Source organism: Notolabrus celidotus, unplaced genomic scaffold (genome assembly GCF_009762535.1).
Source record: "Notolabrus celidotus isolate fNotCel1 unplaced genomic scaffold, fNotCel1.pri scaffold_225_arrow_ctg1, whole genome shotgun sequence".
NCBI lineage: Eukaryota > Metazoa > Chordata > Actinopteri > Labriformes > Labridae > Notolabrus > Notolabrus celidotus.
The window spans coordinates 1-14444 of NW_023260074.1; the positions used below are offsets into that span (position 1 = coordinate 1).

The 14444-nt window shown below is 44.8% G+C and overlaps 1 protein-coding gene across 1 annotated transcript; it reads left to right on the top strand.

The window, feature by feature from the left end:
- Window positions 1–992: 992 nt before the first annotated feature.
- On the top strand, window positions 993–8368 carry dapk2a (death-associated protein kinase 2a). The gene is made up of 8 exons (XM_034678767.1): window positions 993–1171; window positions 2901–3122; window positions 3283–3421; window positions 4131–4260; window positions 5760–5835; window positions 5924–6076; window positions 6160–6205; window positions 6829–8368. The coding sequence occupies exons 1-8, from the start codon at window positions 1110–1112 to the stop codon at window positions 7531–7533; spliced, it is 1533 nt and encodes a 510-aa protein (XP_034534658.1). The 5' UTR covers window positions 993–1109; the 3' UTR covers window positions 7534–8368.
- Window positions 8369–14444: the final 6076 nt, after the last annotated feature.

Here is a 14444-nt window from a genome sequence, read left to right on the forward strand (position 1 = left end):
GAAGGAAAGAAAGAAAGAAAGAAAGAAAGAAAGAAAGATACGAAAGAAGAAAGCAAAGGAAAGAAAGAAAGAAAGAATACCGATGGAAATAAAGAAACAGAAGGAAAGAAATAAATATATTTAGAGTGAATAAATATGAATTGTTATCATTCCTGTTTTATTCTGAGACACTTTAAAATACTGGGACAATATTAATTAAAATAAGTTCTCCTGCTAATTTTAAGATCACAGTTTTCTGAATATTACATCTTATTTTAAGAAATCTTACTTTTTCACTTCTTCTGTTGGCAGATTTATTTGTTTATTTCAAAGTTAAAGGACCTTTAGTTTATCAGAGACAGACTGAGGGAAGAGGTGTAGTGGTTTCAGGCAGGACCTGAACAGGTGGTCTAGCTAAGGGCAGGACCTGAAACAGGTGGTCTAGCTAAGGGGCAGGATTGAAAGGTGGTCTAGCTAAGGGGCAGGACCAGCACACATTAGTTATTTGTGAATGTGCAGAGTCACATAATAACTTCCATGTAGTGTAATGAGAGATGAGAACAGCTGATTAACGGGACACAGCAGTGCTGGTGTTAAACGGTCTGATTGCAGATGGGATGAAGGACCTGTGGTAGAGCTCCATCCTGCAGGGTGGGAGTCTCAGTCTGCTGCTGAAGGAGCTGCTCAGGGACCCCACAGTCTCATGCAGGGGGTGAGAGGGATTGTCCATGATGGATGTCAGCTTGGCTAACATCCTCCTCTCACCCACCTCCTCTATGGAGTCCAGAGGACAGCCCAGGACAGAACTGGCCCTCCTGACCAGTCTGTTCAGTCTTTTCCTGTCCCTGTCTGTGCTCCCTGCTCCCCAGCAGACCCCTGCATAGAAGAATGCAGACGTATTTATGTCCGGTGATATTTACAGCAACTTAACTCAGTGAGCCTCGCTGTCTGCAAACTGCAGACGCTTCATTGAATAACTCTGAACTCAGTTGTATTTGCAGGAGTCACGTCCGTTCAGCAGTGGAAGCATTTTTAACGTTTGAAATCTTTGTGCTTTTTTGATTTGCAGAGAGATGAAATATAATCCAGGAGTGTCTCTGTGAGTAAAAACCCTCAGCAGGACTGCAGACATGGATCCATTCAAACAACAGAGAGTGGAGGACTTCTATGAAATCGGTGAAGAGCTGGGAAGGTATGCAGACATGCATAAAGTGCTTCTTTCAGTTAAGTTGTTTATTGTGGAATAAGTGCAAACTGCATCTGCTTGAGCTGGATGTGATGAATAATGAATCCAAACAAGTGGTGATATAAACAGAGACACTTTAATACGTTTATGACCACCTTAACTTATATTAAATTGCATGCATTTCATCAGTTATTTCATCACAGCCATGCAGAAACACTGTGTTTATGTATAGATGTACGTGTTGTTATTGTTTGTTTTGTGCAGAAAGGTAAGTCCTATTATCAATCATGTAATAGTTGCATCAGTTGGGGATCAACGACAGCTTTGATCATCATGAAGAAAACTTTAGTCAGAGTTTGCACGAGTGTTTTACCTTAACGTGTTTCTGCACATGTCAGAGTAAGTACTGGCTTTAACTGGGGGATTAATAAACCTGAGTTGCGTTGCTCAGAGTGCAGACTACCCCAGCATGTAGGTCACTGCAGTATGGAAATCACACTGAATCATTAACTGCATGCTGCAAATTCCCCCTGCACCTGTGACTGTGGTGTTTTATATCCCCCTCAGCGCTCCAACAGGAACAAAACTGTCTGCAGACGCCTCTTTGTGGATTTCTGTGAAGTTCAGCTGGCTCCATAATGTGAAGACTAAATGAACTGTGTGTGTGTGTGTGTGTGTGTGTGTGTGTGTGTGTGTGTGTGTGTGTGTGTGTTGGGGGACGTGCTGTGGTGCTGCATGCTGTCAGGTGGAGACAACTGTTGTCCCCGTCAGGCTGCGTTTTAAAAAGCCTCTTCTATCTTTAGCTGCGTCTAAATCTGCTCTCAGGCCGGCTGCAGACCAGGAAGTGGAGTGTTAGCTTACAGACGGCTGAACTGCAGCAGAGAGAAGCAGGAGCAGCTGTACGGTCACATCACCTCCAGATACTTCACCACATCAACCTGCAGTGACGTGCAGGGTCTGCATGTGTTGTTGTTGTTGTTGTTGTTGTTGTTGTGATCAGTCAGTATCTATGCGTGTCAGGATTATCACTCAGCAGCAGAATTAGTGCGGCTCTATAAATAGACTGAAGTGGAGGGAATATTTGAGTGGTGGATTGAATCACAGGCTGACCCCGGTCCTGCAGCCTGTCAGTGTGAGTTCTCAGGGACAAATATTGAAGCTGGTTTGAGAATAACTCCACAGGGTTTAAAATGTAACGTTGTTTCAGAAGTGTAGATATTAAATATGACCCAAAAAAACCTCATTCAGAATTTGAAGTTAAATCCTGATTGCACAGACTGAACACAACAGATGAAGGGAACACTTGTAGAGCTCCCCCTACTGACGGGCTGCAGTGAAGGTCAGGAGATGAAGGTGTCGTCCGTGTTTATTTGCAGTCATTGGTATTGGACAAAATGAAGATGATCACTTGATGCTGGATTTCCAAATTGAGCGTTCTTCTCCTGGTTGAACCTTTGGAACCACTGAGCCCTGTTTCAAAGTCTCAGATTATTTGTTTATCCCCGGAGAGAGAGTCTTATATTTTCTTTTGTGGTGATGCTTTTGTATGATTCAGGATGCTCAGGAGCCAGGAGGTAGGGTACTAAATGTATCATTAGTGGACACAGTGGGGTGGGTTTCTTCACTGGGCGCTCATCCTGTCCTTGTGTTGAACTCGATTGAATGATCATCTCGTCCGGCCTTTTCTCTTCCATATTCATCAGAAGTTAATAAAACCCCGACCTTCGTGTTTCAGCGGACAGTTTGCCATCGTGAAGCAATGCAGAGAGAAAAGCACGGGTCGGGAATTCGCCGCCAAGTTCATCAAGAAGCGTCAGAGCATGGCGAGCTCTCGAGGCGTGAGGCGGGAGGAGATCGAGCGGGAGGTGGAAATCCTGCAGCAGATCCAGCACCCCAACATCGTCACGCTGCACGACGTCTACGAGAACCGCACCGACGTGGTGCTCATCCTGGAGCTGTGAGTGAGACGGGGTCAGGGGTCAGAGGTCAGACCTCAGACCTGTGATTTAGAAAAGTAATCTCAGTCAGAGATATATAACGAAGCTCCTCTTCACGCTGATTTAAACTTCCTCTGCACTGATGGAAGAACAGCAGTCTGACGGTTTTTCATGTCTCAGGGTCTCTGGAGGGGAGCTGTTTGACTTCCTGGCTCAGAAAGAGTCTCTGAGCGAAGAAGAGGCCACACAGTTCATCAAACAGATCCTGGAGGGGGTCAACTACCTGCACGCCAGGAAGATCGCTCACTTTGACCTCAAGGTTCGTCCAAAAACAAACACACTGATCAGGATCTCTGTGCAGCCGCCGTGTTGATCAGAGTCACTCACATGTTTTTAATCTCTGCAGAGGTTCAGAGGTCTGCACGGTGTTTCCACTGTAACGTCTTCATTTGCAGTGAAGATGTTTGAGGTGTCATTTCTGCACAGGGTTGTGACAGCTGAGAGAAGTGAGATACAGATGAAGCCTTTTTCCACCAGGTGGCGCAGTAACCTGTTTAATCTCATGTTGAACCCAGAGCAGGGACTTTAAACTCCTCTCAGGATCACTGAAATAAAAACACAAACAGGTCTCCACCTGATGAGTGTTTACTGCCACATTTCCTGTTTGGTTTCTTGTGAAGTATGATGAAGAATGTAAAGGAAAGGAAGGTTTTATGCAAGAATGCTCCAAAGTTACAGCAATGCATCATAATCATGACACGACAAAGCGTGAAGTGTACCTGAAACATTAGAAAATACAGAGTTTAAAGGTGAAATGCAGAGAAACAGAGATCCATAGAACAACAGGAGAGAGATGAGATCAGTGCAAAAGTAAGAAAAGTTCAAAATAGTTGTGATGACATCGACATGCAGAGATAAGAGGTCAAACATGCAGAAGAAGAATGAATGCAAAGGTAACGTATGAAACAGTGAGTGAATTATAGATCTTAGATAGTTTCTCAGGTTGTCTGTTTGTTTCTCTCCTGCAGCCGGAGAACATCATGCTGCTGGACAAAAACGTGCCGCTGCCCAGAATCAAACTCATCGATTTCGGCCTGGCGCACAAGATCGAGACCGGGGTGGAGTTCAAAAACATCTTTGGGACACCAGAGTTTGTAGGTAAGACACATTTAATATCTTCTTCATATCTCACAGGGAACTTTCAGAGTGGTACTGTCTCCTGCGCCCTGATACCTGCCCTATACCTGCCCCATACCTGCCCCATACCTGCCTCATATCGACCTCATACCTGCCTCATATCGACCTCATACCTGCCTCATATCAACCTCATACCTGCCCCATACCTGCCTCATATCAACCTCATACCTGCCTCATATCGACCTCATACCTGCCCTATACCTGCCCCACACCTTCCTCATACCTGCCCCATACCTGCCTCATATCGACCTCATACCTGCACCACACCTGCCTCTTACCTGCCCCATACCTGCCTCATATCAACCTCATACCTGCCTCATATCGACCTCATACCTGCCTCATATCGACCTCATACCTGCCTCATATCGACCTCATACCTGCCCTATACCTGCCCCACACCTGCCTCATACCTGCCCCATACCTGCCTAATATCGACCTCATACCTGCCCTATACCTGCCCCGACCCTGCCTCATACCTGCCTCATATCAACCTGATACCTGCCTCATATCGACCTCATACCTGCCTCATATCGACCTCATACCTGCCCTATACCTGCCCCACACCTGCCTCATACCTGCCCCATACCTGCCCCATACCTGCCTCATACCTGCCTCATATCAACCTCATACCTGCCTCATATCAACCTCATACCTGCCCTATACCTGCCTCATATCAACCTCATACCTGCCTCATATCAACCTCATACCTGCCTCATATCAACCTCATACCTGCCCTATACCTGCCTCATATCAACCTGATACCTGCCTCATATCGACCTCATACCTGCCCTATACCTGCCCCACACCTGCCTCATACCTGCCCCATACCTGCCTCATATCGACCTCATACCTGCCTCATATCGACCTCATACCTGCCCTATACCTGCCCCACACCTGCCTCATACCTGCCTCATATCAACCTCATATCGACCTCATATCGACCTCATATAGACCTCATATAGACCTCATATAGACCTCATATAGACCTCATATCGACCTCATATAGACCTCATATCAACCTGATACCTGCCTCATATCGACCTCATATCGACCTCATATCGACCTCATATAGACCTCATATAGACCTCATATCGACCTCATATAGACCTCATATAGACCTCATATAGACCTCATATAGACCTCATATCGACCTCATATAGACCTCATATCGACCTCATATAGACCTCATATAGACCTCATATCGACCTCATATAGACCTCATATAGACCTCATATAGACCTCATATAGACCTCATATAGACCTCATATCGACCTCATATCGACCTCATATAGACCTCATATAGACCTCATATCGACCTCATATAGACCTCATATAGACCTCATATAGACCTCATATATCGACCTCATATATCGACCTCATATCGACCTCATATTGACCTCATATAGACCTCATATAGACCTCCTATAGACCTCATATATCGATCTCTGTTTCTGCTTCAGCTCCAGAGATCGTGAACTACGAGCCGCTCGGACTGGAGGCCGACATGTGGAGCATCGGAGTCATCACCTACATCCTGTAAGTGATGCACAAACATCACACACACTACCACACATCAGACTCCGCCTCCTCCCGATGACCTGCTGTCCTCTCCCTGTCTCTGCAGGCTGAGCGGAGCCTCACCTTTCCTGGGAGAGACCAAACAGGACACTCTGGGGAACATCTCCGCCATCAACTACGAGTTTGACGAGGAGTTCTTCTGTCACACCAGCGAGCTCGCCAAGAAGTTCATCAGCCAGCTGCTGGAGAAGGATAAGAAGTACGAGGTGGAGGATGACGCATCGCTTTCACAAAGAAGGGAATCTGGGGTTTCATTTTCACACTCTTTTATTTCTCTCACAGGAAGAGATTAACCATTCAAGATGCTTTGAATCACCCGTGGATCAAGGTAAAGAAATCCTTTAGGATGTGATGTTACAGCATGCATTATAGATTCACTTTAATAATCACAACACTGAGACCAGGTCAAAACGTGACATCACTGAACAGAAACATCCTGGTCAGAATCAGGTTCAAAACATACTCTTAGATTTCATCATTCATCATTTTAAAGAGAGACATGACTTTGTAGCATGGCAGCAGTGGAGGAGGCTGCTAAAGCTCTAAATTCTGGAGTGCTGGTGGTCTTAAAGAGACAGCAGCCTGAGATCAGTGTGATCAGAGTGTTTGAGCTGCTACAGAGCGATCAGAGGGACGAGAGGAAGGCTGAACATGAGCATGAGACACAACCTTTAAAGGTTTGAGATGCATCTTTGAGCCAAGTCCATCTCCTCTCCTCTCCTCTCCTCTCCTCTCCTCTCCTCTCCTCTCCTCTCCTCTCCTCTCCTCTCCTCTCCTCTCCTCTCCTCTCTCGTCTCCTCTCCCCTCCTCTCCTCTTCTCCTCTCCTCTCCTCTCCTCTCCTCTCCTCTCCTCTCCTCTCCTCTCCTCTCCTCTCCTCTCCTCTCCTCTCCTCCTCTCCTCTCCTCTCCTCCCTGTCAGTCTCTAACTCTCTCTTCTTTTAACCCTCACAGTCTAACGAGCACAAAGAGGAGAATAAAACTCAGGAGCCGAAGAAGCGGGAGCGCCGCCAGCTGAAGACGAAGCGTCTGAGGGAGTACACCATCAAGTCTCACTCCAGCATGCCGCCCAACAACACCTATGTGAACTTTGAGCGCTTCGCCCAGGTGGTGGAGGACATCGACCAGATGGAGAGCTCCTTCGTTGGCCTGGCGGCCGCTCACGACTCTCTGCAGGAAGACATCGACGCCATGGTGTCCGTCTACAACGAGAAGGAGGCCTGGTACAAGGAGGAGAGCGAAGGAGTGCGTCACGAGCTCTCTCAGATCCGCTACGAGTTCAGGAAGGTGGAGGCCTTCAAGAGGAACCTGCAGGACGACATGCAGGCCTTCAGCTCCACCCTCGGAGCCGTCAGCAGCCGCTACCAGGAGAGACAGAACCACTTCGACGCTCTGCGCCTGGAGCTCAGCAACGAGCTGAAGTGGGTGCAGGAGGTGATGGGGTCGTTCCCCCTGGACGGAGGAGGAGGAGGAGGAGGAGGAGGAGGAGGAGGAGGAGGGGGAGGAGGAGGGGGAGGAGGAGGGTACTCCAACTGCAGCTTCTCCACCGTCTTCAACAACGACGTGAACGAAGCCCTGAAGGAGCTGCTGAACCGTTCCTGTGGAGGAGAGCTGCTGGCAGGGATCAACCTGGACTTTGAGTCCGGACAGCAGAGATAATGCTTCTCAGTGTATTTAAAGAGAAGTGAAACACAGCAGAGATAATGCTTCTCAGTGTATTTAAAGAGAAGTGAAACACAGCAGAGATAATGCTTCTCAGTGTATTTAAAGAGAAGTGAAACACAGCAGAGATAATGCTTCTCAGTGTATTTAAAGAGAAGTGAAACACAGCAGAGATAATGCTTCTCAGTGTATTTAAAGAGAAGTGAAACACAGCAGAGATAATGCTTCTCAGTGTATTTAGAGAGAAGTGAAACACAGCAGAGATAATGCTTCTCAGTGTATTTAAAGAGAAGTGAAACACAGCAGAGATAATGCTTCTCAGTGTATTTAAAGAGAAGTGAAACACAGCAGAGATAATGCTTCTCAGTGTATTTAAAGAGAAGTGAAACACAGCAGAGATAATGCTTCTCAGTGTATTTAAAGAGAAGTGAAACACAGCAGAGATAATGCTTCTCAGTGTATTTAAAGAGAAGTGAAACACAGCAGAGATAATGCTTCTCAGTGTATTTAAAGAGAAGTGAAACACAGCAGAGATAATGCTTCTCAGTGTATTTAGAGAGAAGTGAAACACAGCAGAGATAATGCTTCTCAGTGTATTTAAAGAGAAGTGAAACACAGCAGAGAGAGGGGAAGAGGAAAGTCACAGGAGGACTGAGGACGGCCCGCCAGAGAAAGATGGAGCAAAGACAAAGAGCTAACGTCTGCCACAGAGTGCAGTGTGTATGAAACACGAGTCAGTCTGTCCAGCTGTGTGAAGACAAAGACAGATGATGGCTCTTCTGTTTGAGTATTTTGTCTATAAGACCTTTATAAAGACAGTTTATAACATTTATATAATATGTGTGTTTATTGTTTAGTACTCTGTATACATCTAAATACAGAACCCAGAGTACAGACTTCTTATCTCTGAATAGATGCAAACTCCTCAGTAATAGAATCAAAGAAGCGTCTGGTCATCTGTTTCTACTGAGTCCCAGCTTCACTGTAAACAGTTCCACAGAGTCTCAGCTTCACTGTAAACGGTTCCTCAGAGTCTCAGCTTCACTGTAAACGGTTCCTCAGAGTCTCAGCTTCACTGTAAACGGTTCCACAGAGTCTCAGCTTCACTGTAAACAGTTCCTCAGAGTCCCAGCTTCACTGTAAGCAGTTCCACAGAGTCTCAGTTTCACTGTAAACAGTTCCACAGAGTCTCAGCTTCACTGTAAACGGTTCCACAGAGTCTCAGCTTCACTGTAAACAGTTTCACTGAGTCCCAGCTTCACTGTAAACAGTTCCACAGAGTCTCAGCTTCACTGTAAACGGTTCCACAGAGTCTCAGCTTCACTGTAAACGGTTCCTCAGAGTCCCAGTTTCACTGTAAACAGTTCCTCAGAGTCCCAGCTTCACTGTAAACAGTTTCACAGAGTCCCAGCTTCACTGTAAACAGTTCCTCAGAGTCCCAGCTTCACTGTAAACAGTTCCACAGAGTCTCAGCTTCACTGTAAAATACTTCCTGCTCTTGAGGAGTGCAGACGCTTTTTTGCTTGCTCTTGCTTATGCTTGCATTCTTTTCATTTTAACTCTTTTTTCTTCACTGAGAGACTACAAGCAGTCACTCCAGGATACTTAGAAACCACTGGGACTATAATTTACTGTCGACAAAGTAAACAACTGCCTTATCTCGACATTTTATCGAAACTGCAAACGTGGCCTACTGATCGGCAAAAGCCTGTTAGCAGCTAAGCTAACTGGAACCAAAATGCCTCCTTTCACTGTGGACGATTTTCAGAAGATCCTTCAGAAAATTGCTGTGCTGGAAACAAAGATGCATCGGATAGAAGTGAATGTGGAAGTGAATGGACTATGCGGGAATGACACCACTCTTCCATGGGGTCAGAGCAGCAGACATGTACCTGCTAACACACGGCTAGTTAGCCCAAACAATGACACTCCAAAACAGGAGGACTGTGCAGTTGGGACCAGCTGGAACACTCTTGGCGCTAGGCCTAAAGATAAAACGTTTCCCACGGACATGAGAGAACGGATAACAGGCAGAGCCCAGCGCCCTGAGATTTCTGATGCGACTGGCTGGCCTGCGCTCTCATCCAGAAGGAGTGCCGCCTCAACCCCCCTACCAAGGAGGAAACAGCCATGGACAGCAGTAAAAACTACTAGTAAGAGCAAACCTGTAGAAGAAACAAAGATACATTTAGAGAACAGATTTGCACCACTTTCACAAGATCCTGACTCTCCATCCCAGGACCTGAGAAACCCTGTGTCCTCGAAGACCAAGGGAAGGTACGAGACCAAATCTATAAGCAAAAGGCCGCAGAGGGAGCTGACGACTGGGCCTGAAACACTGATCGTGGGCGATGGTGCCGTGAAAGAGGTCAGTAGCCTCTGTGGCAAGAGAAACACCAAAGTCCTCTGCTTCACCAACGATTCGGTCTCTGACATTTCAGACAAAATTCTGGACATTGTTGCTGACCACACAACGGTGAAATCACTCATTCTTCACACTGGGGCCTTGGATGTTGTGAAGCAACAATCTGAGGTATTGAAACAAGATTTTACTGATCTGCTGCGCAAAGTCAGATCTGTTGATACTGTGGTGTTTATCAGTGGCCCTCTACCGACTGTCCGAAGAGGGGACGAGAGATTCAGCAGGCTGTTGATTTTGAACAAATGGCTCAAAGCTACATGTGCTGCTCAATCAGTGAACTTTATTGACAATTTTAATATTTTCTGGGAACGCAGACACCTTTTTAAGGCAGATGGATTTTGCCTCAACAAGTCAGGAGTAAGATTGTTCACTTCCAACCTATTTTACTCTGTGTATCACACACCAGCTTCCCTGGCCAAGGACAAGAGACAAGACAAAACAAAACAGAAGATAAGACCACATTCTGGAGGAAAACGACTGAGATCGCTGAGCCAGGAGGAGTCTTCATCGCCGCCACCTTCACCCCCCCAAGAGGAGCGTCCTCCAGTGCCGCCATCTTCAACCCCCCAACGAGAGGAGCGTCCTAGATTGCGGCCATCTTCACCCCCCCAACAAGAGGAGTGGCCTCCACTGCGGCCATCTTCCACCCCCCAACAAGAGGAGTGGCCTCCACTGCGGCCATCTTCACCCCCCCAACAAGAGGAGTGGCCTCCACTGCGGCCATCTTCCACCCCCCAACAAGAGGAGTGGCCTCCACTCCCAACAGGAGGAGATTTCTATTCTTCACCACCCCAAACACCAGCCAACTCCCCGCCCTCTCCAGTCACTCTCTCTCCCTCCTCCCCCCTCCTGGATTTTACGGATGAGATGAAAAAGCTTGTCAATGTTGGAATCAAGCTTACACCCCGTCCAAATCCCATATTCTCTCCCCTAAATCTACCCCATCGCCCAGCCCCCAGCCCACCACCGTGCCCGAAACCACCATCACAGAAACTTCACAAAGCCCCTTCACCTCCTCAGAATCATCATCATCATAACAATTCTAACTGATATGGGCCGGGTCCAGGCTTCAAAGCTGATATCATTAATGTTTTCAACCAGGAAAAGCCGGGGCCCTGTGGAATTCAGGTAGCCTCCTCAATTCCTCTGTTGGCAGGAAATAGAAAAAGGGTAAATCTGCTAAGAAACAGAAGATACTCGACTAAATCTGCCAACTTATTAAATTTAGCTCCACTTCCTCGTCAGCCACAAACAGCTGTAAAAAATAACACAACTGGTTTTAACTCACTAAACTTAGCTTTATTAAATATCAGGTCTCTGGGAGGCAAATCTTTTTTAATAAATGATTTTATTATTAAACACAATCTTAATTTTATGTTTTTAACAGAGACTTGGTTAGACCAAGATAACAGTGCAGCTGTACACATTGAATCATGCCCTCCAAACTTCTCTTTTGTGAGTGAGACTAGAACGCATAAAAAAGGAGGAGGTGTTAGTATAATTTTTAATGAGTTATTCAAATGCAAGCAGATGTTTTATGGAAATTTCACTTCTTTTGAATATGTGGCTCTTCAGTTAAATACATCCTCTCGGTCTATATTTCTTAATATTTACAGACCACCTAAATACTGTACTGATTTCTTTGATAACCTTGTTGAACTACTGTCTCTTATCTGCACTGACTTTGATTCTGTTTTAATTGTTGGTGATTTTAACATCCATGTTGACAAACCTGAGGACAGAGTGACTGAAGAACTGTGTTATGTCCTTGACAACTTTGGACTCACTCAGCATGTGACGCAGCCCACACACAACAGGGGCCACATCCTAGACTTGGTTATCTCCAAGGGTCTAAACATTTCCAAGGTTCTGGTATCTGATGTTGCTCTCTCTGATCACTGCTGTGTTTTCTTTGAAAGTGATTTATCTGTGAACACTAATGTTCAAACTGAGGTTATCTCAAAACGTTACATTACTGAAAGTACCAGTGATATATTTATTCAGGCTTTCTCTTCCATAACCCCCCTCTCTAGGTTCTCTGCAAATGAACTTGTAGAAGATTTCACTTTAAAAATTACAAACATTATTGATTCCATTGCACCAACTAAATTAAAAGTGGTCTCCAATAAGAAAAAATCGCCTTGGAGGAATACCATGCAGGTCAAACATGAAAAAAAGGAATGTCGAAAAGCTGAGCGCAGGTGGCGTAAAACAAAGCTTCAGGTTCATTATGACATTTATAAAGAAAGACTTCACATGTTTAATCTAGAACTGAAAAAGTCAAGGCAGACCTTCTTCTCAGACATTATCTCCAAAAACAAAGATAATGCACGCGCCCTGTTTGCTACAGTCGACAGGCTAACAAACCCCCCTGTGCCAGTGGCCTCTGAACACTTATCTACCAAGGCCTGCAATGAATTTGCATTCTTCTTCACTGCCAAAATTCAGAAAATCAGACAAGCAGTCAGCACTACTGTACGAGGTACTGGGAATGTGTTATCTGTGTGTCCACCAAAAAACAACTCAATCACTATGACACAATTTAATCCAATAAATTACAAAAACCTACAAGATATAATACAGCATTTGAAATCCTCATCCTGCTGCCTTGACATTCTACCATCACCATTTTTCAAAAAGGTTTCAGACTGCATGACCTCGGATCTGCTTCAAATTGTCAACATGTCTCTTCTTACAGGTGTCTTCCCCCAGGCCATGAAAACAGCAGTAATTAAACCACTCCTGAAGAAGAACAATTTAGATGCATCTGAAATGAACAACTATAGGCCGATATCAAACCTCCCTTTTTTAAGTAAAATTATTGAAAAAGCTGTTTTTCAACAACTGAACAATTATCTAATGATAAATGACTGTTTTGATGTCTTCCAATCAGGATTCCGATCACATCACAGCACAGAGACCGCTCTAGTCAAGGTCCTCAATGATATTCATTTAAACACAGACAACGGCAAAATTTCAGTTTTGGTATCACTTGATCTCAGTGCTGCTTTTGACACAGTTGACCACAAGATACTACTGGACAGACTTGAAAACTGGGTGGGAATCTCTGGTGCAGTACTAAATTGGCTTAAGTCCTATTTAAATGACCGGGACTATTTTGTGTCTATAGGTAAATACACATCTGAGCGGATGAAAATCGTATGTGGAGTACCTCAAGGATCCATTCTGGGGCCTCTACTATTCAACATCTACATGCTCCCCTTAGGTCAGATAATAAGAAACAACCAAATAAAATACCATAGCTATGCAGATGACACACACATTTACATCACCATATCACCAGGGGATTATAGTCCCATACAAACACTGAGTAAATGCATTGAACAAATCAATGACTGGATGAGCCAGAACTTTCTTCAGTTAAACAAAGAAAAAACTGAAATGATTGTTTTTGGAGCCAAGGAAGAAAGGTTAAAGGTTACTGCTCAGCTCCAATCTGCAATGATGAAATGTTCAAACCAAGCCAGAAACCTTGGTGTAGTCATAGACTCAGACCTTAATTTCAGCAGCCACATTAAGACAATTACAAAGTCAGCCTACTATCACCTTAAGAATATATCAAGGGTTAAAGGACTTATGTCTCAGCAGGATGCAGAAAAACTCGTCCATGCATTTATCTTTAGCAGACTAGACTACTGTAACGGGGTCTTTACAGGACTCCCTAAAAAGTCCATCAGACGGCTGCAGCTCATACAGAATGCTGCTGCTCGAGTCCTAACAAGGACCAAAAAAGTAGACCACATTACTCCAGTTCTTAGATCTCTACACTGGCTTCCTGTCTGTCAGAGAATAGACTTTAAAATCCTGCTGATGGTTTATAAAGCACTGAATGGTTTAGGCCCAAAATACATTGCTGATCTGCTACTACTTTATGAACCACCTCGACCTCTGAGGTCATCAGGTACTGGTCTGCTTTCAGTTCCTAGAGTCAGAACGAAACATGGTGAAGCAGCGTTTAGTCATTATGCACCACATATCTGGAACACACTCCCTGAATGCTGTAGGTCTGCTCCAACTCTCACCTCTTTAAATCAAAGATTAAGACTTTTTTATTTACCACTGCCTTCCTATCTTAGATTATTTTAACCCACTTTGAATTAAAATTTTAATGTAATTTTTAATATATTTCTAATTTTCCTTTTCTTTTCTGTTTTATCATATTTGTCATTTTAATTATGTTCTTTTATGCTTGTCTGAATGTCTCCAATGCTTTTAATGTGTTAATGTAAAGCACATTGAGTTGCCCTCGTGTATGAAATGCGCTATACAAATAAAGCTGCCTTGCCTTGCCTTGCCTTGCCTTCCTCAGAGTCCCAGCTTCACTGTAAACAGTTCCACAGAGTCTCAGTTTCACTGTAAACAGTTCCACAGAGTCTCAGCTTCACTGTAAACAGTTCCTCAGAGTCCCAGCTTCACTGTAAACAGTTCCTCAGAGTCTCAGCTTCACTGTAAATAGTTCCACAGA

What these genes read in the sequence shown, in the direction of transcription:
- dapk2a (XM_034678767.1), top strand. Translation starts at nt 1,110, where the DNA reads ATGGATCCATTCAAACAACAGAGAGTGGAGGACTTCTATGAAATCGGT. An exon ending in ATCGGTGAAGAGCTGGGAAG is followed by an intron (nt 1,172 to 2,900) that starts GTATGCAGACAT and finishes TTCGTGTTTCAG; the next exon opens with CGGACAGTTTGCCATCGTGA. An exon ending in CTGCTGGAGAAGGATAAGAA is followed by an intron (nt 6,077 to 6,159) that starts GTACGAGGTGGA and finishes TTTCTCTCACAG; the next exon opens with GAAGAGATTAACCATTCAAG.